Raw genomic sequence first — 23,962 nt, forward strand, 5'->3', positions numbered from 1 at the left:
CTTTTTTTAGATTCCACATATAAGTGATATATGATATTGTTCCCTGGCTTTTCATAGTATGACAATCTACTATCATAGGTCCATTCAAATGCTGCTAATGGCATTACTTTATTTTTATGGTTGAGTAATATTCCATATTCCACCAAATCATCTTAATCCATTCATTTGTTGAAGGACACTTAGTTTGCTTCTAATGCCTTGTCTATTACAAATAGTGTTGCAATGAATGGTGGGGTGCATTTATCTTTTCATATTATGGTTTTCTCCAGGTATATGCCCAGGAGTGGATTGCAGGATCATATGGTAGCTCTATTTTTAGTTTTTAGGATATACAACAATCTTTAAAACAAATAACACATGTACACCTGTGGTGGATTCATGTCAATGTATGACAAAACCAATACAGTATTGTAAAGTAAAATAAAGTAAAAATAAAAATTTAATAAAAGAAAAAATAATAAAATGGGAAAAAGATTTGAACAGGCATTTCATAAGAGAAGATATACAAGTAAGTAAGTAAAAAGATGCTTAAGATCAAATGGCAACCCACTCCAGTACTCTTGCCTGGAAAATCCCATGGACGGAGTAGCCTGGAAGGCTGCAGTCCATGGGGTCGCTGAGGGTCGGACACAATTGAGCGACTTCACTTTCACTTTTCACTTTCCTACATTGGAGAAGAAAATGGCAACCCACTCCAGTGTTCTTGCCTGGAGAATCCCAGGGACAGGGGGAGTCTGGTGGGCTGCCGTCTCTGGGGTCACACAGAGTCGGACACGACTGAAGTGACTTAGCAGCAGCAGTAAGATCAGTAACAGTAGAGCAATGAAAGTTGATGCAATGAGAAAAAAATCACACACAAGGAGATAGCACATCACATCCACTAGTGTTTAAAAACGCTCACAATATCAAGTGTGTGAGAATATGGAGTAACCCTCCAGGATTCTCATATTGGTGCTGGAAATGCAAAGTGGTATAACCACTTCACACAGCAATTTGGCAGTTTCTTAAATATAAATACACACTGACTACATGATTCAGCAGTTCCATTCAAGACTTAACGAAAGAGAAAGCACATGTCCACACACAAACTTGCACGCTATCATTCACAGCAGCTTTATTTGTAATAGATTATAATGGGGGCGGAAATCATGATGTCTGTCAATAGGAGAATGGATAGACAAATTTCTGCAGGTCCGTGCAATGGGAATGTTCTCAGTCGCTTAGTCATGTCCTACTCTGCAACCCAACGACTAAACCACCAGGCTCCTCTGTCCATGGGATTCTCCAGGCAAAAATACTGAAGTGTAATGCCATTTTCCAATAGGAATACCGGTCAGCAATAAAAAGGATAAAGTATTGACATATAAAATGAGGATGAATTGCAACATAATTATGCTGAATGAAAGAAGTCAGACAAAAAAAAGAGTGTATACTGAGTCCATTTATATGAAATATCATGAAATGCAGACTAATCTGTAGTGAGCAGCAGCGGGCAGGTTCGTGGTTGCCTGGCATCAGAGAGGGAGCAGAGGGATGATGAGGCAGGAGCAAATGTGATGGGTGTGTTCACTCTTGATTGTGGTGATGGCTTCGTAGTATATACAAATTTCAGGACCTTAAATTTGTGCAGTCTAGTGTATATAATGTATACCTTAGTAAAGTTGGCTTTAAAAGAAGGGGAAAAGTCAGCTCTCATGAACCTTCTTGAAGGTTCACATCTCTCTAGTGGACTCCATCTGGCTGACTGTACGTGTGTTCCTTTCAGATGACTCATTCCGGACGCGTAACACCAGTAGTGCTCCCAGTTCCTTTTCGTCTAATACCTCCCTGCCCAGCACCTCCCGAGGGACAGGTAACTCAGTTGATCCCAAGAGCAGTGGAAGTAAAGATACACAACCACGGAAGGCTACCTTGTAAGTAATCCAGTTGTAGACTGCCAAGTGTTTTATTCTGTTCTTTGTGTACTTTCCTTCCCACTTAAATAGTTTCCAAAGAATAGGAAGTGTCTGTAATGGAGAAATGCTATCAGTTAAAATGGTTGTTATCACATGCCTCTGGTTATGTTACATATTTTGTATAAGATAATTTATATATGGCAAAGATGTTGTAACCTTAGGAAATTGACAAGAAACTTTAAATGGCTCCCATTAATAGCTGAGATCTATGTATTTTTCTGCAAAATATTTGCATTTCTTTAAACAACTAGCTTGGGCTTCCCTGGTGGCTCAGCAGTAAAGATATGCCTGCAGTGTAGGAGATGTGGGTTCGATTTCTGCATCAGGAAGATCCCCCTGGAGAAGGAAATGGCAACCCACTCCAGTATTCTTGCCTGGAAAATCCGATGGACAGAGGAGTCTGGCTGGCTACAGTCTATGGGGTTACAAAGTGTCAGATATGACTTAAGAGACTAAAACAACAGCAAAAACAAGCAACTAGCTTAAGGTCATGGTATTCAATCAGCCAGTGCTCAGGAGGATGGGTGTAATGATGCCAGTTAAGAAACTACTGCAGCACATAATCTAGAGTTGTGGGTCCAATAAGATAGAGATTTCTACTGACATTTGTTCCTTAAAGTTATAAGGAACCCTTTCGTGGCTCCTTTTTATGCACCAGTTGTATCTTATTTGAATTGATGAAACCTTTGTTTCTCTTAGGTTAGACATGTAAGAGGGTAGTGGGGGGAAAATATCAACATAGAGGTCATATCCATGTAGAAGCAATTCATCCAAGATGCCCAAACTATAGTTACAGGTTTCCTCTTCCATATGGGACACCTGACTCTTCTGATTAGAAGAGAATTTAAACAGGATTCAGATTTTCTTTTAAACATAGTTCACTTAATTCATGAATGAAGTGAAAATGAAAGTTGCTCAGTCATGTCCAACTCTTTGCAACCCTATGGACTATACAGTTCATGGAATTCTCCAGGCCAGAATACTGGAGTGGGTAGCCTTTCCCTTCTCCAGGGGATCTTCCCAATCCAGGACTCAAACTGGGGTCTCCTGCCTGCATTGTAGGCGGATTCTTTACCAACTGAGCTATCAGGGTAATTCATGAATATTTTGATGAATATTTTCTAATAAAGTTTCCATCTTTTTGCACATCAGAAGCTCCATACTGGAGTCCCATTTAGGAACTGAACTGTATTATAATTTGTTCTAAATTTCTAATTGGCCATTGGTATATACAAATATAGATGTATTCCAAATTCATTTAAAACTTAGAAGTATATTTATTGAATAGAGCTCAAAAGTAGACTACATAATAGAAAAAAATTGATAGAAAATAGTAATATTGATGGTACAGGTTAGTAGTGTTACTACAGAGAATCTCTTAGCCCTATGATTATTGTTCTAATGACTGTGCTGTGGAAGCTCCATTTAAAGTCTTGAGATAGAGGCAGAACAGGGTAATGATCTATGGAGACCACAGAGATGGGCCTCGTGCTCTGGTTCCCACGTGCAGTTCATGTCAGCACTCTGGTCCTCACTGTGCCCTCTGTGAAATGATGGGACAGACTCAGTTCATCATCTGAGGCACCTAACCTTTTGACATCCTGAAATCCTTCCTCTTGATCACTCCTGACCCTCTTCCTCTCAAAAGACTGGTCTGGAATTCTTCTATTGAAAAACACATTTAATAACAGCAGAATGCAATTCATTCTCTCATCTTTCTAAATACGATAGTCATTTATTGTTAACAGTAAAGACCATTGCAGTCTAATCTACTTATACCAGCTCTCCATTATTGGCACCAATGGTAAAGAATCCACCTACCAGTGCAGAAGACACAAGCGACGGGTAAATCGATCCCTGGGTCGGGAAGTTCCCCTGGAGGAGGAAATGGCAACCCACTGTAGTATTCCTGCCTCAAAATTCCCACAGACAGGCATCTGGCAGGCTACAGTCCATGCAGCTGCAAAGAGTCGGACACAGCTGAGCGACTGATCATTATTTCAGATTACTTCTTTATGTGTTCTGTCATTGTTGAGCATGCTTTTCCTTTTTATGGACTAAATTTTATCTTGCTCAATATTTATAATATATAGTTATATAATCAGTTGCATATATAATTGTTTAAAAAATGAATCTAGAAGCAAACACTGCTAAACAGTCACGTGAAGTTTGTTTTTTTTCTGAATATTCGGAAGTAGGAGGTGTGTTGCTCTCACAGCTGCTTGGTTAATGTGTAACTGAATCTCCAAGTCCACACTCTCTCCATGTTATGTGGTTCTAATTTAGACTTTCTCATGAATGCACAGTGCCACATAACTGCAATAGGTGATCAGTATCTGTAGATATTAGTCATGTTTCTGTGGACCCTTATCCACCATTCAGCACTATGGCATATCCAAATGAAAATCTATCCTTTTTGCTTAAAATAAGCCTGTGAAGTGATTTCAGAAAGTATTAATTATCTCAGTTTTGCTGCTTAAAAAAATTGTATGCAGTACATTCTCCAACTTTCCATTGTCATAAAGATGATACATCTGGCATTTAAAAATATCAGTCTTAAAGGAAGTTTAGGAATGCATTATATGTTACGTTTTACAAGGCCAGATGATTGATAATTTTAGGTTGTGTTAATTTCCGCTATGGTTATAGAAATGAAAAACAGGAAAAGTATGAGTTGAATTGAATGCTATGTTAGCTGCACATAAGATTGAGTAATTAAAGGGTATTCCAAGTAAACTTTAACGTGTCATTCACTTATCCACTTAATCACAGTTCTCATATATTAGGTTTTTTCATAGTAGAGTATATCTGTTTCTTTACTTTGTAAGTATCATATGGATAAACTTTTTCATGTTTTGTTTTCTTTTTTCTTCTTTTCTTCTCTCCCTCCACCTTCTTCCTTCTCTTCTTTCTTTCTTTCTTCCTTTCTGACAAAGAAAATCCAGAAAATCCAATCCTTAGGCCATCTCCTTGAAGAAGGAGGCAAAACAAAGACAACTGGAGATAATGTGATTGATGAACAAAAGCTAAAGCAATGGCTGATGACTGGAAAAGAGAGAGATACATAATGGCAGCTGATGTTGTTAAACGTTCCATATTTGAAATTATATTCCCTAGCAGGTATAATATATATTTCTTGAACAATAATGTGGTTACAGAATTCCAATGTTATAGTGAAGTGTAATGAAAAAAAAAACATTAGGTATGTGCTTTAACTACTGCTACAAAAGAGATAAGTCTGCATTTATTTGTGCAGGAAACCATCTATTTAACTGTGCTAGAGTTTAGCATTTAAAAATTGTATGAAAGGCCCAAATCAACTGAAATCACCCTACCTAGATAATCACTTGGAGGGGGACTTGGGAGTAAAAAAGGCACTGCATTTTCTCACAAATCTCTAAGCCCAATAGAAAAGTCACACTGAAACAGGGTACAAACAGCTGTCTGAAATTATATCAGTCCTGCGATTGTGGTGACAAGATGTTGTACCTGGACATTCTGAAATTAAAATTTGGCAATGAAAATTCTACAAAGATTTCTGATAACTTTTAGCTACAACTAACTTAAAAATAATAGATTGATGATTTCCTTTGTTACCTAGAAGAATTTATTTTATAAATACTTTGTTTACATTTTAGATTGTATTTGTCCTTACTGAATTAGAAATGATGAATCTAGTTTGAATCAGCTGTTATTCCAAGCTATCATGCTTAAGCTATGTCAACAGCATTTATTTGTACTAATGCTATTATTTCCATCAAAATTTGCCTGTGGAACCTATACAGTTCTTAATTTTAAAAATGTCAGTTCTTGAGATATACTGTATGAAGCTATTGTCAGCTTCTCTATTTCAAAATGCAATCAGCATATAATTATATTGATATTGAAAATATTTGTTTTTTTAAAAAAATATATTGATGTATGATAAAGATGATCTAATTTGTGAATGCATATGCGTGTGTGGTTACTTTTTATAATGTGAAATCATGAATAATGAATTTACCCAAAATAAAACATAGGTTAATGAGATACCTGTGTTTGTGAAAACAGTTTTAAGTATTTTCTGCAGTTTTTATTCTGTAATTAAAGACAGTTTATTTTTAAGTAATGAACAAGAAAAGGGCACAGACATCAACTAAAATCACCCAGGGGGCAGCTACTCAGTATGAGGCTTTCATGGTGTTTGTTTTCCTCCTTTCTTTACCTCTGGCCTCTTTTTTTGGCTAGTTTTAGTGATGCTTAATATCTTTCATTGAAGGACCATCAGGTAAATGGAATTGTTCAACCATTCATTTGGTCAGTAGTTAAAAATTGATTAGGTATGAGAAGCTTGACAATACTGGTTAGTTCATACATCTTTGTGGATTTCACTTAACCATGTTAGTGATGTTTCCTACTAACATCGCTAATGTGGAACCAAGTACATTATGATCTAGGAGAGAGCATCAGGGGTACGTAATGGATGTCAAAGCAGCATCAGTTTTTCTAGCACTTTGGTTCATAGTCAGCATTGACTCCATTACTTTAAATAAAAGGCAGAATTTTAGTTTATTTGTTCAGTAATAAGTTTAGCAGAGTTAGGACCTTTTCTTCAGCATGCATGCAGGAGAAGAAGAAAGTGATTTGACAGAAAAGTCGCTAATGTTTATAAAGCTCAGAAATCTACAGAAGTCAGCTGCAGTCTTATCTTAGGCACTAAACTATCAGTTAAGACAGTCAATCAAAGTTATGTTTAGAGGTTTTCTTTTTTTCCAAGAGAACATGATAATTTCTAAAATTGTTGAAATATTTGTTAAAATTATACTTCCAAGGACAGATACATAGAGCAAAAAACCAATTGGTGACATTTATGAATATCCATATGTACCTCAGTTTCCACTGGAAAAAATGATTGATACTCTTGTAGAAGTTCTCAGTCTAACAGCTTATCAAATAGTTCCTTTAAACCAGTTGTATGACAAAGATACATCTCTAACTGTAGCTGCAGAGAAATAGACACATCTCTGTTAATTATGGAAACTTGCAGTTTTAAGGATAGGTTCTAGAACGTCACTAATCAGCATTATAAGCAAAAAAACAGACCTATAAGAATCAATCTTACTGGCAGAAATAGAGAGAGATAAAAAGATTTTACTTAATAGAGAAGAGCATATAGAGCTTTGCTCCCATAACCATCACATTTAAAAATCATTCTGTTACTTGACTTCCTGGGCTTTATAAAGATACCTTATTCTGGAAGAGTGAGTCCATTTCACCTACAGTCAGTGGCATATGTGAAATAATTTGAATTGAAATAGAACAGTCTCTTCAGCTTGACTAGGTTTATACCATGAAGATAAAATGAATTCAATTAATTCAATAATCTGATCTCAGTTGTGGCATGTGTGTTAGGAAGTGAGTATGGGTGTGTATGTGTCTGTGTAGGAACAGTTTTTAAAATCTGACCCTTAAATACAGTGAAGTGTTGTTAGAATATTCAGAATTTTCCCCTTTGGTTGAAACAGATTTTTTTGCAAGATCAGTTACATTTTTCCTTGACCTGCATTTTTTCACCATGCATACATATTTAGAAAATCTAGTATCCTTGGAGCTTCTTAAGCATATGTGGGGAAATACTAATTTTTTTATAGAGAATAGGGCCATTTTCTGCCTTAAAGAGTAATGCATTAGATATCGTTGTCCCATGTCATCATCATTTTGTGCAAATATATGCAGAGAAGGCAAGAGTGTGAGTATATGTTCTATGAATCCCTTGATAATAATGAACCTTTTTATCACTGGGTTTGGCCGTATTTATTTCAGAGGGTATTGTGTTCTCTAAACACAGTTTATTTCAGAGGGTATTGTGGCTTTCTTCTCTAGATTTCATTTCTGAAAACATGAATAATTTGACTGAGCCCTCTTTTATTTCTCTTTCTGCTATTTTTCTACAAATGAACGTCATTAACTGAATAGTAACAAGTCACTAAGAATGTCAACTGAAGTTAGTCCTCTATTTTTGTTTCTTTCTAGGCTCTAGAGTTGCCTGGCTTACCGGTATCAGTTAGTGCACATGAAGGGCATACAGGAAGGAACTAATATCCAGGTTTTAGAATGATAAAGAGTCAGTCTCTAGACTGTGGCTTATTGTTATTATCTATTCACATTAGGTACCATTCACATAAATCTGTCAGTTGTAATAAGAGGAATAACTAATACAGTAAATTTAAGTATATTTAAATTGGCTAGCAAACAGATAAAAATCCAATTAGGTAGTTAGTCAACCTAGTTGACATTCCAAAAATAGTTCACTCTACTCCTGAGTCTCTGAAATTACTCCTAAAATATTTTCTTATCTCTATAACAGAAGATGACAGGCTCAGAAGCTGTTTTGTTATCTTTCTTTGACCCTTGGGACAAAGTCCATGCTTACATTCTATTTAATCACAATGGGTAACAGACATGAACACACGCTGCCTGTTGAACTGCACCCCATGAGATGCTTTAGACAGAAAGAAGAAAGAGTGGAATGGGCTTGGGGCCTGGAGTCAGTGGCAGGGCCCTGACTGCCATTAATGCACTGGTTTTTCTTCCTCTGAGATGCCCTGTATGATTTCTCCATTAGATGCTGTAGGCATAGGACGTCAGGCCCACAGTACTTTCAGGGACCCGTGAAGATGTCTTATTTCTTGCTCTATAAGTGAGTTCCATGCTTTGCAATTAGTATAAAGACAGATATAACCCAGAATATATTCACCTTTATACAAATACAGTCATAAAATTTTTATTATACACACATATATGTGTGTGTATATATATATATGTATATACACATATATGTATATGTGTGTGTGTATAAAATGGAAGAAGGAATCCACGAAGGCAAAAGGGCCTGGCGCCCATGAAAGCCTTGCATGTATCCGTGTGTGCTCAGTTGCTCAGCTGTGTCTGACTCTTTGAGACCATATGGACTGTGGCCCACCAGGCTCCTCTGGGGATTCTCCAGGCAAGAATACTGGAGTGGGTTGCCGTGCCTTCCTTCAGGGGATCTTCCCAACCCAGGGATCAAACTTGAGTCTCTTAATAACTCCTGCATTGGCAGGTGGGTTCTTTACCACTAGCACTACCTGGGAAGCCCCATGAAAGCCTTACTGTGGCCCTTTTCTCCAGTTTCCCGTTTCTTGGCTTTTATAATAAAATTAGGAGATTGAACTGGAAGATCTGTAGCTCAGTTAATGGCTTCATGGAGTAGACAAAGCCACATGGTGGCAGATGCTGTGATCAGGCCTGACTACAGCTATTTTTTTCTAATTTTAGTCGCCAAGAAATTATTCTATAGTAGGTTAAAATAAAACACTAATTCGCACCAGGGAACAGTAAAGGGAGTGAAGCACATGACCCGTGGAGAATATGTACTTGTTTTCCCAAAGACTTCATCTTGAAATAGAGTTCTGCTGAGTCCAGATACCAAGATGGTTTCAGTTAATAACATAGGCTCTTAGAAACAGGCTTAAAATACCAGCCAGCTCATACAAACATCTCCTTAAAATAAGCTTGAATTTCATATGCAGATCCAAGAATGGCTCAAATTAGCGCTTGAGAACAAGGGGGAACACCCAGTGCCAATGTCCTGTGTAGATTCAGACACCCAGTGCCAGTGTCCTGTGTGGATTCAGACACCTCGGATCGCTGTACCTCCAAGGACTCACGCGTGCTGTAAATCACAGGAGAGTCGGATTCACCACCCGGCCCAGAAATAGCACGGTTCTGGAGGTTTCTTCATAGATGATGAAGAGAAATGGCCGGTCCACTCTGATGATGGGAGGCATGTAATAAGCAGTGATTTCTAATAGGGTTCCTGCCATTGCCTCTGTACCTTCTTCATCCACCTCAATCATAGCTCTTTGTAAAACCTAGGAAAGGAAATATGTGGAAGACAGTTTGTCTGCTCATGGAGAATAGGATTCACTGAATCCCTGAACACTTTTTGTTATGGTCCTTACCCACGGGGCTGTGCTCTCAGGATGTATTGGTATAGAGCTCATCTGCAGAGAGGAATGGTCTGTGGTTGCCCTAGCAACTGCCTCAGAAGCCCCTCAAACACCAGGAGACACAAGGAACCCGATTGTGAAGTTCATTCTGGCCAGGGACGTGAGGATTCTGTGGCTGGCCATTTCACACACACATGGATCAAATCAACAAATACTGAGCATGCACTTTGTGCTACTGATTTTTAAAAATATTTATTCATTTGGCTGTACCGGGTCTTAGCTGTGGCATGCAAACCCTTAGTTCCAGCATGTGGAATCTAGTTCCCTGAGCAGGGATCGAACCCAAGCCCCCTGCATTGGGAGTGTGGAGTCTTAACCAGTGGACCACCAGGTAAGTCTCTGTGTTACTGGTTTGTGAACTGAGCTGATATTCCTCCTGGAAGGTTTCAAGCTGTCTGGAACCCCTGAGAACTTTGACCTTCTTTCTGGCAGGCAAGGGGTGGGAGGGAGGTGGGGCAGGAATGTGGTTATTCTTCTGTAGCAGTTTCCTAGAACTTGGTACCACTCTAAAGTGTCCCCTGAGCAAGCCTCTGGGTCCTTGAAGTCTTTCTGAACTCAGGTGGCCTGGATATAGGCCACCTGTCCCGTTTGTGAGGCCCTTTTGTCCAAGAACCTCATGTGATGTGCGTAATGGACCTGTATAATTATTCTAAAAGAAGATAATGAAAACTGTGTTAATAATAATACCTAGACATTCTCTTAAGTTCCTGGAGTGAAAATTCCCTTCCTGGAGTAAACAAAGGGAAAATATCAATAATTTAGAATTTAAGCTCTAAAACCAAAACACATTTCTTCAATCTTTCATGTGTTTGTAGCAGAAATGCATGTGTTGGATGCTATAGAGGCAGAACTAGGGACAAAGAATGTAAGTTGGGGGAATTACAGGTCAAAATATATATATGAATAAAACTCAAAAACAGTTTTTGCCATTTGTGGATTGGGCTGCTTTCACTGCAAACATTAAAAAACAAAACTGGAAGATTGTTTTGTAGGGATATATCAGAGGGGGTTTTCACAAGAGGCAGGAAGTTAGGCAGATAACCTCTGGGGTTTTCTTCCCTCTCCAAAGCAGTGGACTTCACTGGCAGTCAAGTGGTTAAGATGACCCTTCCACTGCAGGGAGTATGGGTTCAATTCCTGGTCAGGAAACGAAGATCCCCCATGCTGCAGAGTGCAGCCCCTCCACCCACCCAAATAAATGAATAAAACGGTAAGGTGGTACAGTTTCATGGAATTCTAAGTGAATCTGTGAACCAATTCCATTTGGGGGTAAATTTCTCCTTAAGCACTGAGAAAGAAGAGAGGGAGCTCTACAAAAATTAGTTAAACAGATGTTTTAATAAAGTAGCTCCAAATTCTTCAAACATCCAGCTTAGGCGCTGTTTCAAGTCTTTGGGAATTTTAATCTAGTTTTCTACTACAAGGCTTCCCTTGTGGCTCAGCTGGTAAAGAATCCGCCTAGAGTGCGGGAGACCTGGGTTCCATCCCTGGGTTGGGAAGATCCCCTGGAGAAGGGAAAGGCTACTCACTCCAGTATTCTGGCCTGGAGAATTCCATGGACTGTATAGTCTATGGGGTCGCAAAGAGTTGGACATGACTGAGTGACTTTCACTTTTCTACTACAACTTGGCCTTTTATCGACATTCAGTGGAATGGAAAAATATTTGTTCTCTTAGACTCCCCTGGAAGAGCCTGACTTACCTTGGAAACTTTCAGATTTCTTTCAGTAACCGTGAGATCCCTTAGGTCAGCCCAGGGTAAGAAGATTCTTTGGACTCCCATCTGTTTAAGCAGCTCATGCATCTTATACTTCTGGTCTAACTTGAACTTTGGAAAGAAAACTTCCATTTTTCTGTGATACAAGTACATATAATGGTGAACCATAGACAAAAATCTTAGATTCTGAACACTAAAAAGGTCACTTCACCTTCCTCCAAGATTATTCCTAGTAACAAGTCTCCTTCAGTTGACTGTAGCTCATTCTGCCCTTTTGTAATGGTCTGACTCAGAGAAGAGAGTTCTGACTTATCAAATATGTATTACTTCTGCTTCAGGAAACCAGTTTTATTTCCCAGTCAATGACTCACATTCTCTTTAGGAAAAGATGCCATACTTTGTCGGCCTGATGGGCTGCTGTCTGTGGGGTTGCACAGAGTCGGACACGACTGAAGCGACTTAGCAGATCAGCAGCCATACTTGTATCCATTTCCCTGTGTCTTAAAAACAACCCAACCAAATATCTCCTGCAGTGAATCCTGCAGACTCCTGGAGGATGGCTGTTTCCAGTCCCTATTCTGCAGACTCCTAGGATTCCAGGAGAAACTTGGGAGTCTGGGAATGGATGGGGGGAGGGGAAAAAAGGAAATTTTCAACCCCCTATTTATTTTTAGCCAGAGAAACTCTAATCAGTCTCTCTCTCTCTCTCTCTCTCTCTCTCTCTCTCTCTCTCTCTCTCTCTCTCTCTCTCTCTCTCTCTCTCTCTCTCTGCCTATCTAGCTAGAGTTGGCCAAAAAGCCCATTCAGGTCTTTCTATGCCACCTGTAAAGATGCACATTGGAGTTCTTACCCTTGTTTAGAAAGATGGATTCTGTGGCTCAAAAATAAAAGGATGTAAACTACTGACTGGTACTAAGTTAGTCTTAAAGAAGTCCCAGTGTCTTCATCTGTGAAGTACAGCCAAAATACCAATACGGATTTCAGCGTTCTTCAGAGGAGTCAATGACATAACATATGTTAAGCACCCAGAACAATGTCTGGTGTAGAGTAGAGGCCCAATGAATATTCATTTCCTTTTGCCCCCTCAACCCTTCTTTCTTCCCCTCTTGTAGAGCTGGGCAGGGCCCATACTCAGGACATGACAGGTCTTGAATATATAAATTGATGCACCTGAACATTTGTTGAGGGCTTACTACGTTGAAGTCCTTTGCTAGGCTCTAAGGATTTGAAGAAGAGGAATGAAGATAAAATGAACACTGGGACCTTTAGCTGAACTCCCCTCTGCGTCAGATTCTAGAGTGACGGATTCAGGAGGCATCGCCTTGGCCTCCTTACTGGTGCTAACTTCCTTGTACCCTGACGGGTGGATTGATTTATTCCACAAGCATTTGCGAGCCTGCCCTGTGCTCCCACCCCTGCTCTCTGTGCTCAGCCTCCTCTCCAGGTCCTCGCATCTGGTCTCATGGTTCCATTTTTGTGCTGCTGACTCCCCAGCCTGGACCTCGCCCTGCACACACCAGATCCAGTCTTTGATATCCAGCTGTTGCCATTTTGATATCCCCACCCGGCTGTCTATAGGTATTTCTGATCCAGCTCTTTCCAGCTGAGCTTTTGCACATACCCCTCGGCATGTTCGTCCCACAGTCTCCGTTTTCAGTACGTGGCAAATCTTTCCAGTTGCTAAGGCCAAAGGCTTCATCTTTGACTCTCCCTCTTCTCTCTCACCCACATTCCAGTCCATGGGCCAATCCTGTGACTTCCAGGTTCACAGATCCAGGACCTGCTCCTCCTTACCTCCACTGCCACTACCTGCCGAGCATCCTGATCTGGGTGCTTACGCTGACCACGTGACTGGTCCCCTTGCTCCTCCTACATGGCCCCAGTGTCTTTTCTTAACAAGCACAGACCATGTTGCCCCTCAGCCTGACTCCAGTGGCTTCTCATCTCTTTTGAAAAAGCCCATGTGTTTCCCAGGGCCTGTAATGTACAGTCCTGGGTGACGGCTGCTGGTTCCCCTGCAACCTCATGTCCAAACTGCTGCAGCCTCACCAGCCACCTCATTGTGCCTCAAACCCACCAAGCACACTCCTAACCCAGAACTTTCACACTTTTGCCTGTAACTCTTCTCTCTCCCAGGGCACCCTGACAGCCCTCCTTCATCTTAAGTGTTTGCTTACATCTATCTTCTTGGCCTGGCCTTCCCTGCTGCCCACCTACACCTCAGTAGAACGTGAGCTCCGTGAGGAGGGCTAGCATCGCGCACGCATCACAATGCCTGACAAGTGGAAGAGCCTTGATAAGGACTGGCCGAGTGAACAAGGAGCCACGCAGTGTGATAGACAGTGACAGAGTGGAAAAGAGGACAAAGGCAGCCCCTGCCATCAGGGAGCCCACCGTGGGGCAGGACAGGCACAGAATGAAATTGGGAGTGCCCACAGGGAAGGAGAGGCTGAGCTGGGCGACAGGAGAGCCGTACCTGGTTTTCATGTTCCTGAGCCACGTGTCCACCAGGTCTGTGGTCAGGTAGTCTTCAAGGGTGAGATGGTCGCCTATCCTCCCCATGAGGACCACCAGCATGGAGGCATTTCCTCGGTAGGGCAGCTTGAGGACATGGCAACCAAAATTCTTATCAAAAGTGGAGGCAAACTTGCCTGACCTGTACATCATGGGCACCTTGACCACCTTGTACTTGTCCAGGTAGAAAGTGTCCATTTCGGTAAGAGCAGGGTCAAAAGGGATCAGCCATTTCCCTGAACAGGTAAGAAAGGAGCTCATTGTGGAAACGATCCTCCCCTAAAGCATCCTTCCTGCCAAAGTAATAAAGGGCCAGGGTTCCATCCCCCTTTCTGCCCAACTAGGACAGGTATCCTTATTGGATTTGTTTTGACCACAGCTCAGGCAGTCAGGAGGAAAGCATGGCAACCCACTCCAATATTCTTGTCTGGAGAATCCCCATGGACAGAAGGGCCTGGGGGCCTATAGCCCATGTGGTCTCACAAAGTTGGACATGAGTAAAGTGGCTTAAGCATGCCTGGATGCAGGCAGCCGGAATACATTTCCTAAAGATCAGCCTTTCCCAGGCTTCTTTCCAAACTGGCAAAAAATGAACCCAGGGACCTCCCTTGTCCTGTGGTTCAGAATCCGCCTTCCAATGCAGGGGACATGGGTTTGATCCCTGGACCAATGCAGGGGACACAGGAAGATCCCACATGCTGTGGGACAACTAAGCCCGAGTGCCACAACTATGGAGCGTGACAAAACAGAGACCTAACAGCCAAAACTAAAGTGGTGAAAGTCGCTTAGTCGTGTCCGACTCTGCGACGCCATGGACTAAACAGTCCATGGAATTCTCCAGGCCAGAATACTAGAGTGGGTAGCCTTTCCCTCCTCCAGGGGATCTTCCCAACCCATGACTGAATCCAGGTCTTCCGCATTGCAGGCGGATTCTTTACCAACTGAGCCACAAGAGAAGCCCATTACACACACACACACACACACGCACACACACACACACACACACACGAATCTACCCAAAGTTCTGCTGGAATCACGCACTGAAGCAAGGAGATGTCTCCTAACCACCTATGGCTCCCTCACGTTCTGGACAAAACACAGGGTGAGCAAAAGTCACTCATTCCAGATGATGCCCGAAGGACCCACTTCTGTCTACACTCATTTCCTTGTGGTGGGTTAGCTCCAACCTGGAGAAGACTTTGGGCCTGGCCACAGGCCTGTGTGCAGGAAGGGCTCTCTGACCACTCCTTTGGTGCATATAATGTGCAAACAGAGGCCACTGGGGCAGAAATGATGACATTGCCACCCATCCTGTGCTCAGTGAGGCTCAGGGGAGGGGCGCCTTGTCGACAAGCAGCCACACAACCCAGAGGAGGCCGCCAGCATGCAGGCACACAGCTCTACACACAGACATCTGTCTGGCCTGGCTCAATGAAAGTCCTCCTCCCGGACATTGCAAGCCCCCTGGTGTCACCTTCCTGCTACAACGGTGGCCATGCAAAGCCAGTGCTCCCTGAGAAAGGCAGGATGGAAAGGACCTGGGATGAACCCCTCATCTGAGGTCAGCTTCTGCTGTTTACCCTGTGACCTTGATCTAGCCAATTTCTCTGAGCCTCACTTCTCTATAGGAGGTGGGAGAGTCTGCATTTTCTATACTGAGAATCCAAGGCCAAGGGATTTTGTCACTTGCCCCAGGTCACAGAAGTAGAGGGTGAAGGAGCAAAGATGCAACCTTAAATATCTCAGATGATCAGAAACCCAGAAGGTTCCCCAGGTCTGAATGTCAGAGGAGAGCTGTGTAGATATGCTTAGAAAACTAGCAGTAAGCCCTGCAGGCACGCAGGGGCCCCAGGGCAGGGGCATCAAATGGACACATTGTCTGGCGCTGTGCCCGGTACATCCTACCTGTTCAATGCATGTTTCAATCTGTTTGTGAAACCTGAGAACAACATGTTCCTAGGAAATCCCTTGGCATCAACTGGACACAGGCCCAGCAGGAAAGGAAGAGACAGGCGAAGAGACCCACGGCTCTGGAAGAGCAGAATGTTATCCAAGTACCTTTGAACAAGATGTAATCCACAAGAATTAATCTGGTGTCAGGATTAATCTCATCAAAGAGTTTGGGAAGTTTCCCCTGCGTCTCTTGGTTCACGTAATGATTCATGAGCCTTTTGGCCTGGGAAGTGTTGCGAAAATTCACAGTCACACACTCCATATCGAAATACCTCTTGGAGAGATTGAGGAAGGTCTCTCTGATGTCAAAGTCCTTGTGGATGAAGGCGAAACTCCCCTGGGCCAGGCCCAGCTCTGGGTTATGGGAGAGGCTCTCTCGTAGCCTCTTGAAGAGGGCAGGCAGGCGCGGTGTTCGGGTCTGGTTCACCGCGGGCCGGGTCTGGTTCCAGGCCTGCAAGAGGAGTCCCTCCAGCTGGGCTCTGCTGTGCCCCCTGGCCCCCAGAGTCAACGCAGCCATGGCCCAGGCCAGGCCGAGGGGGGAGAAAACCACGTTGCCATCATGCTTCAGGGAGATCTTACGTAGCAGGCTGAACCCCAAGTTGGAGGCCTCCCTGGAGAACTGCTGCCCCTTGGCTGACAGCCAGGGGGAGTCTTCCTCCCCCTTCTCCTCATCTGGAGCCCATGGTCTCTCACTGGTCTGGCTGGTCTTGTTTTGGGCCCTGGGGGTCAGCAGAGTCTCCAGCCCTTCCTGGGCCTCTGGCGAGTGGGAAGCAAGGGTGGAACCAGGCGCCAGCCACGCCTGGGCCAGGAGGCAGGCCAGCGGGAGGCTCAGCACCACCCGCATCGGGGCAGCGTGGAGGCCCAGTCAGCAGCAAGCCTTCCTTGGGAGAAAAGAAGGCAGAGATTGTGCTTAATGTCTGATGCCCACCTCCTCCCTGGGTCCTGGTATAGCTCCTCCGGTGACCCTGCTTCTTTCCTGGGGGGTCAGGGCTTATGCCCCCGAGGCAGGGCTGGGGAGACCCTGAGCAATTAGGGTCACATTTGTTACCTGAGTCGGTGGGAGGGGAGATACCTTATTTCATGGAGAGAAACCTCCTCTCGTTTCCATCAGGGATCAGGCTGCCCCAGCTGTCCTCACCCATCCCAGTTCCTCCCAGGAGAATGGCAGGCAGCCAAGAAGGGAGGGGATGTGAGGGAATGCGGTGTGGGTCCTCGGCCTCACTGGGTGCTGGTCACAGCAGCGCCGGGAATTGGGAGATCTTCCCAGAGCTTTCCCTGTCTACTTGCTTCATTCGCTGCCCTGGATCGCTGGGCAATAGGGCAGCCTGTTCAAGCTGGGCTGTGGGGACTTGGACCTTGGCCTTTGGCTGGGGACTTAGAGGGTCTGGGGGGCCATGGGGCAAGGATGAATGCTGAGTTTGCCTGATTCTGCAATAAACCCCCCGTGCCTCCCCTACAGCGCTCGGCCCAGCCCTGGGACCCAGTCACAGAGCTCCTCTCAGGACTTCCTGCCTTCACTCTCTCCAGAGCCCCCCAGGATAGGAACGGATGATGAGCCAATTCAAACCACTCGGGCCCGGGCTAAACTCTGCTTGGACTGTCTCACCTAACCCTCAACCTGTGAAGTGCGTCCTCTCGCCCACTCTGAGGCTGCCTGTTCTAGCGGAGCCAGCCCTCCAGCTTGGGCAGTGGGTCTCCATACACCACACTCCCCACCACTGCCCCCTCTCTGGCCTCCCTCTCATCCTTGGGCACAGAGCCTAGCTCCCGATCACCTGGAGTTTCCATCTGAATAAACCCCCATGGGCCACACGGGGCTCCTGGTGTTGACACCACCAGAGGCTGGCTTGGAAGGTCACTGAGATGCACCCTCGCTCTCTTCTGAACCCACTGCCCCAGGAGGGCTTGGGTGGGGCAGGACCACTCAGCGCAGGACACACAGGCCAAGGGAGGCCACAGGCCTCACAGAGTTTCTATCAGCAGAGACCTTCACTCAGCCAGGCCACCTGAAGCAAAATGTGCTGGCGGGGTGAGGTTCCCCGGCCTCTTGTGGACGCAGAGGCCTGTGTCCTCGCTGGGCCGGCTACAAGATGAACCCTGGCTCCGGGACTTAGCACATTGCTTTGGCTTTTGCTAAACAGTGTCATAGGATCCAGGGCCTCGTTCTTTCCATTGCTTGAGTGGCATGACCTTACTCAGCGAAATACTCCTCTGTTTTCTGTGAGCACTTAGGAAGCTTTGCCCAGTTCTAAATGGCAAGCCTGCACTCTAAAGGTAACTCCAGCATTAAATGTGCTGGGTAAAGACCTGCTGGAGTGTACCAAATGTACCCAGATTCATGCCTTCATTATATCACAGGCTTTAGTACCCCTTTGTAAATTAATCCCACAGCGATACTCTCAAATTCAGAGTCACTTCTGTCTGTGATGGTTTCCACAGACTGGTGCTAGTAGTAAAGAATCTGCCTGCCAATGTAGGAGATGCTGGTTTGATCCCTGGGTTGTGAAGATACCCCTGAAGAAGGAGATGGCAGGGTGGGTTCTCACACATTCCCACTCATCTCAGTATTCATGATCAGCAGGAAGAAGAGTTCCACATACCTTAGTAACAGCAAACTACCCACCACTTGGTTCCGACAAGAAATTGCCATAACTCTGAACTCTCATTCTCCTCCAATGAGCTTTTGTTCAAAGCAACCCTCCCCAGCTTCCTCCCAGAAGCTAAGAAAAGCCAGCCTGCCTTTGTCTCTCTGAGAATTGTCTATGGTTTGCCAGTTTGTCCCAAATTGCAAGTCCTCTGCTATTCCTGAACCTGTTCATCTTCACTTCATTGTAATTGCCATTAATTTTGTTTAAGGGGCTTCCCGGGTGGCTCAGATGGTAAAGAATCGGCCTGCAGTGTGGGAGACCCAGGTTCAATGCCTGGGTCAGGAAGATCCCCTGGAGAAGAAAATGGCTACTCACTCCAGTATTCTTGCCTGGAGAATCCCATGAATCGAGGAGCCTGGCAGGCTACAGTCCATGGGGTTGCAAAGAGTCAGACACAACTGAGTGACTAACACTTTCACTTTCTAAGGGGCTTCCCAGGTGGCTCAGTGGTAAAGAATCCGCCTCCCAATGCAGGAGACATGGGTTCAATCCCTGCTCTGGGAAGATCCCATATGCCATGGAGCAAAGCCCATGAGCCACAGCTACTGAGCCCACGTACTGCAACTACTGAAGCCTGCCCATCTGGAGCCCGTACCCCGCATGAGAAGCCACTGCAATGAGATATCCATGGACTGCAAACTCGAGAGTAGCCCCTGGTTGCCACAGCTAGACAAAAATCCGTGCAGCAATGAAGACCCAGCACAGCCAAAAATAAATAAATAAAAAAAATTAAAAGACTTTTTTTTAAGGATGACACAGAGATATGGCACTCTAGAACCTGAGTAGTAATAAACCCACCACTCACACACCACTTCTCAGCCCTGAATGTACCTGGAGCTGCAAACCCACCCCCAAATCTGGAAGCAGCAGGAACTCACTTGCTCGGGCAGACAGGTCTCTGAGAAGAAGGCCAGGGAGCTATGTGGGGCTTGCATGGAGTGTTGTGGGCATGACATCTCAAGCCTTCAAAGCCTCTTCCACTGGCCTCCTCTCTGCGGAAGAAGCCTCCTGTGTCTACAACAAGCCTCTTACCACCCCCACCTCCTTGCCCGCCCCATCCAGTCCAGGAATGAGGGATCAGCGCTGCCCAGGTTGCCACCCCCTCCCCTGGGAACCCACCCAGAGAGGACAGGTCTTCTCTCCCTATTCTTCATTAGGCAGACACTGTGAAGCCTCCCTTTGATCCACTGTTCTTACCAGTGAGAGGCCACCTGGTGCCTGGGAAGGTCCTTCATTCAGGGCAAAGACAGAAGGTTAGGGCTTGTAGCTGGAAGCCTGCAGTAAATATTTGCTATTCCAAAGTGTGACCCCCTTGCCCCCGGGGGGCTGTTACTGATTAACATTCTGCTTGGAGATGGTGGTGTTTCTGGGAAAGCCAAGATGCAGAGAAAAGCTTCCCATAATCCCCTGTAATCCTGCACTCCTGACTCGGGCAATTCCTCCATGAGAGCCTCTGCTTCTCAACCCAGGCAGCACCCTAGTGAGATCCAGCTCCTCGTGGGACATAGTTGCTGCAGGTGCTGAACACCTCGCAGGAAGGAAGGGCTGGATCCCATGGAGGCCTCCTGGGTCCCCAACTCAAAGCTGGGCTCCGTGTGAGGAGGGAAGGCAGAAATGAATAAGGCCTGCCCCCAGCACCTCCCAGGGAACTTTTCAGTCCACTGGGAGAGCTGTCGTTGTTTAGTTGCTAAGTTGTGTCCAACTCTTTGTGACCCCATGGATTGTAGCCCACCAGCCTCCTCCGTCCATGGGGATTCTCCAGGCAAGAATACTGGAATGGGTTACCATTTCCTTCTCCAAGGGACCTTCCCTACCCAGGGACGGAACCCACGTCTGTTCCATATCCTGCACTGGCAGGCAGATTCTTTACCACTGTGCCACCTGAGAAGCCCCCCGTGCCCTCCCCACCCCCCGCAGTGGGAGAGACAGACCCTTTAATCACCACCAGCCATAAAGAGCCTATTTCAAGGTTAATTCTCTGCTTCACCAGGTCAATGGACTTCTAAGACTAAAATCCTCAAACTGTTAGACTGTTAGACTGTTGGACTCTTTTTGATAATATAAATATTTTATGTGCCCTTTACTACTCTGAAGTGAAATTTGTAGTTAATAGAATCTACCCACAACATTTAAAAAATAATAATAATGCTTTATAATATGGAGGGGAAAAGGAAACTGTGAGAAGATAACGTTTCTTTAATTATGCTCTGCCGTGACTACCCTAGAAGCGGCAGCGATACTGTCAGATGCGGGACCAGGTGGGAGCACTCTCTGCTGCGCACCTGTCATATTGGCCCTTCCACGCCGCAGCCACGGTCACTACCAGCGATGCGGCTTTCTGCAATGGTGAGTCACGTTCAGTTCCTCCAAAACAACATACAAATCTTCCTCTGATTTATTTTCATAGGCAATTCCTTGGGAATTAAAAATTGGTGGTGGTGGGGGGGATGGTGTTTTTAGCTGAGCTAAAATACCTGTGGCCCTGTGAGAGTCTGGGCTCAGATCATTTATTAATGGGTTTTCAAATGTTCCATCCACGTGGACTTGCGGCGGGACATTGCAGTCACGTGACGCCACTTCATTGTGGGGGACAGGTCTGTGCGTTTCCAGTATATCTGGCATGTCTGGCCCGCACTCATGGAAACCCAATAACGCTGCTCCAAATGGTTGTGGAAATCAGAAGTGCCCCCAGCAAGTTTCCAGAGTGTTCCTCTGGGGAAATACTTGCTCTGTTGAGAATGGCTGCCTGAAGAGGCCAAAGTGAAGGGTGCAGGCAGATGAGGCTGGGCCAGGGTTCTAGGCTCAGCACAGGAGCCAGCCTCTCCTTCCGGCCCCTGGAGTTCTGCAGCTGAGGGGCGGCTGGCAACCAGGAGGCAGGGTCTGCTTCCTGCTGGGGGTGACGGGCTTCTGCTTGGGGCAAACGCCTGGGAGGAACTAGTGAGCATGGAGGGTGTGGAGCACAGCGCTCACAGGGGATTCAGAGGTGCCATAAAAGTCATCATGGGGCATTTGACCATTTGGGAGTCTTAAAACTTCTGCGGGAATTTCAGAAATGGATCTTTATAAGGAAGGCAGCAGAATGTATTGGAAAGAGTGTAAAGGCCTCTGTCAGACTCCCTGGGCTTGAATCTCAAGTCTTCCAAATTCCTGGCTGCTGGACATCAGGAATGTAACCTAACTTCTGTGAACTTGCTTTTCCTTCTCCATAAAGTAGCCAAAACTGTGCCCCTGACCCATGAATATCTCAGCAGCACCCAGGAACCAGGAAGTCTATGGGCAACATTGCTTCTAAGGTGGTGGGTCCCAACCCCCAGGAAGGGTGGCCCGCAGGTTCTCCACCTTTAGCAAAGATGAGTCCTGTACTGCTCCCAGCAGGTCAAGGTCAACACTTGCCCCAGTAACTGTGAGCTCTTTCACCAGCTGTGTGGCCCTGAACAAGCTCCTTAACCTCTTCTTGCCTCAGTTTCCTGATCTGTAAAGTGTGACTCCCCGGGCTGAGCTGTCAGGACTGCGGTGAGGCTTAAATAAAGCAGTGCCTGTAAAGAGCTTGCTACCTGGTAGGAAGAGCTGATGAATGGTATTTGTGGTATAATTTCAGAGCCAGAATGAACTTCAGCGGCAAGCCCAGACCCTGGATTTGGACTTGACAGAGGAGAAGATGTTGGGGGGGAGAAAGGTCAATGTTAGTCGCTCAGTGGTGTCTGACTCTTTGTGACCCCCATGGACTATAGCCCGCCAGGCTCCTCAATCTATAGGATTCTGCAGGCAAGAATACTGGAGTGGGTAGCCATTCCCTTCTCCACCCAGGGATCACGCCTGGGTCTCCTGCATTGCAGGTAGATTCTTTACCCTCTGGTAGAGACACTAGGGAAGCCAGAAAATGCACACCCATACTCCTTAAGGCCCTTCCTGCCTGTGGTGGTGCTGGAATACAGCCAGGCCACCTGATTTCCCATCTGCATTTCATTCACCAGCTTCTGCAGAGAGAGACTGGGAAACATCTGATGGGAAGGTGTGTGGTGATCAGAATCAACTCAGAGGAGAAAGTACAGTCATTCCGGGAACAGCTCAGTAGGCAGGCAGCATAGTGCTTCTGGGAGCCACTCTGGAGGGCGAGATCCAGGGGCTTCTAAAGCAAATGTGTCCTAGGGCCCAAGGGGCTGAATGTCTGAAAAACAACCAGAGCCAGGTATTGCCAGAATCAGGCTTCAGGAACCAGTGAATCGCAGTTAGTCCGCTCAGTATGGATCAGATCAAGAGGAAAGCTTGGGCGAGTGTGGGGCACAGAGATAGAAAACAATAAGTTTCCGAAATCCTTGCGACACACAGATGTGTGGGGCAAATGGTTCACTGTTTGCAAAGCAGCCTCTCTTTCCATCCCCACTGGCCTTCTGTCTCCCTGCTTCTGCACCAGGCTGCCTCCACCCTGCCTCCCCCGGCTCCAGTGACACCTAACAAGATGGCAGATTCATCCTCTGTCCCCAGTGCTAGAAAGCTGATGGTCCAGGCAAGTGTGCTACTGTGATCAGCAAGGTGGGTTTAACTTCCGGGTAATTAGGGGCTTGCCTGGATAGCACCTACATCTGCCTAGCATGACAGGTTAACTAACCTAGCTTTCTTTCCTTGAGATGGGCTTTCTCTTTGGTTCAGGGAAAAGGACATCGGAGTCAGAGGGACATGGTAGTAAGTTTTCCTTAGTATAAAGAAACAGATGATCAGAGAGGTCAATAAACTTGTTCAAGAACACAGAGCTTGAATTTGAACCCAGACCTCTGGATTCCAACGCAGCTAGCCAGTACAGCCACCTAGTGTGACAACAGGTTTTCACTGAGATGGTCCTTCTACCTGGGAGATCACGTCCTTTCCCTTTTTGTTTTGTGCTGGGGTTCATTAGTCATTTGTTTCAGTTTTTAATTTAAAAAATTATCTTTAAATAATTTCAGACTTTAAAGTTGCAAGGATAGTTACAAAGAACTTCTGTTACGCTTTACCCAGGTTCACTAATTTTAAAACATTTTCCACATGTTTTACCATTCTCTTCTTTTTATACATAGTAGCTTCAGGTATCAGAGAAGGCGATGGCACCCCACTCCAGTACTCTTGCCTGGAAAATCCCATGGGCGGAGGAGCCTGGTAGGCTGCAGTC

General features: G+C 45.2%; 2 protein-coding genes across 12 annotated transcripts in view; one reads left to right on the top strand and one right to left on the bottom strand.

Annotated features, from left to right (window-relative positions):
* The window catches only part of PPP4R4 (protein phosphatase 4 regulatory subunit 4), a 103,727-nt gene extending 97,743 nt beyond the window's left edge, over nt 1-5,984 (top strand). For all 4 annotated transcript variants that reach the window (XM_042235416.1, XM_042235417.1, XM_027957357.2 and 1 more), the window contains 2 exons: nt 1,766-1,913; nt 4,892-5,984. In XM_042235416.1, the coding sequence (XP_042091350.1) occupies nt 1,766-1,913; nt 4,892-4,916 (173 nt within the window). In that variant the 3' untranslated portion in view covers nt 4,917-5,984. The remainder of the gene's footprint in view (nt 1-1,765; nt 1,914-4,891) is intronic.
* On the bottom strand, nt 3,213-20,074 carry SERPINA10 (serpin family A member 10). Of its 8 annotated transcripts, none has more exons than XR_009597264.1 (6): nt 20,014-20,074; nt 16,274-17,049; nt 14,178-14,451; nt 11,687-11,837; nt 6,823-9,847; nt 3,213-4,882 (listed from the first exon to the last, which is right to left on the bottom strand). XR_009597264.1 is itself a non-coding variant. In XM_060401909.1 (6 exons), exons 2-5 carry the CDS (start codon nt 17,010-17,012, stop codon nt 6,868-6,870), a joined length of 1,233 nt encoding a protein of 410 aa, XP_060257892.1. In that variant the 5' UTR covers nt 17,013-17,045; nt 20,014-20,074; the 3' UTR covers nt 3,213-4,882; nt 6,823-6,867. The 8 variants fall into 8 exon arrangements, 7 of the variants coding, with proteins under 7 accessions (XP_060257892.1, XP_042091358.1, XP_060257890.1 ...); XM_060401909.1 differs by having other exon boundaries at nt 6,823-6,936; nt 16,274-17,045; XM_042235424.2 differs by having other exon boundaries at nt 6,823-6,936.
* Between the last annotated feature and the right edge of the window lie 3,888 nt (nt 20,075-23,962).

Source organism: Ovis aries, chromosome 18, assembly GCF_016772045.2.
Source record: "Ovis aries strain OAR_USU_Benz2616 breed Rambouillet chromosome 18, ARS-UI_Ramb_v3.0, whole genome shotgun sequence".
Taxonomy (NCBI): domain Eukaryota; kingdom Metazoa; phylum Chordata; class Mammalia; order Artiodactyla; family Bovidae; genus Ovis; species Ovis aries.

What these genes read in the sequence shown, in the direction of transcription:
- SERPINA10 (XM_027957359.3), bottom strand. Translation starts at nt 17,012, where the DNA reads ATGCGGGTGGTGCTGAGCCTCCCGCTGGCCTGCCTCCTGGCCCAGGCG. An exon ending in CTCAGGAACATGAAAACCAG is followed by an intron (nt 11,838 to 14,177) that starts GTACGGCTCTCC and finishes CTTGTATCACAG; the next exon opens with AAAAATGGAAGTTTTCTTTC. An exon ending in GAAATCTGAAAGTTTCCAAG is followed by an intron (nt 9,848 to 11,686) that starts GTAAGTCAGGCT and finishes TTCCTTTCCTAG; the next exon opens with GTTTTACAAAGAGCTATGAT.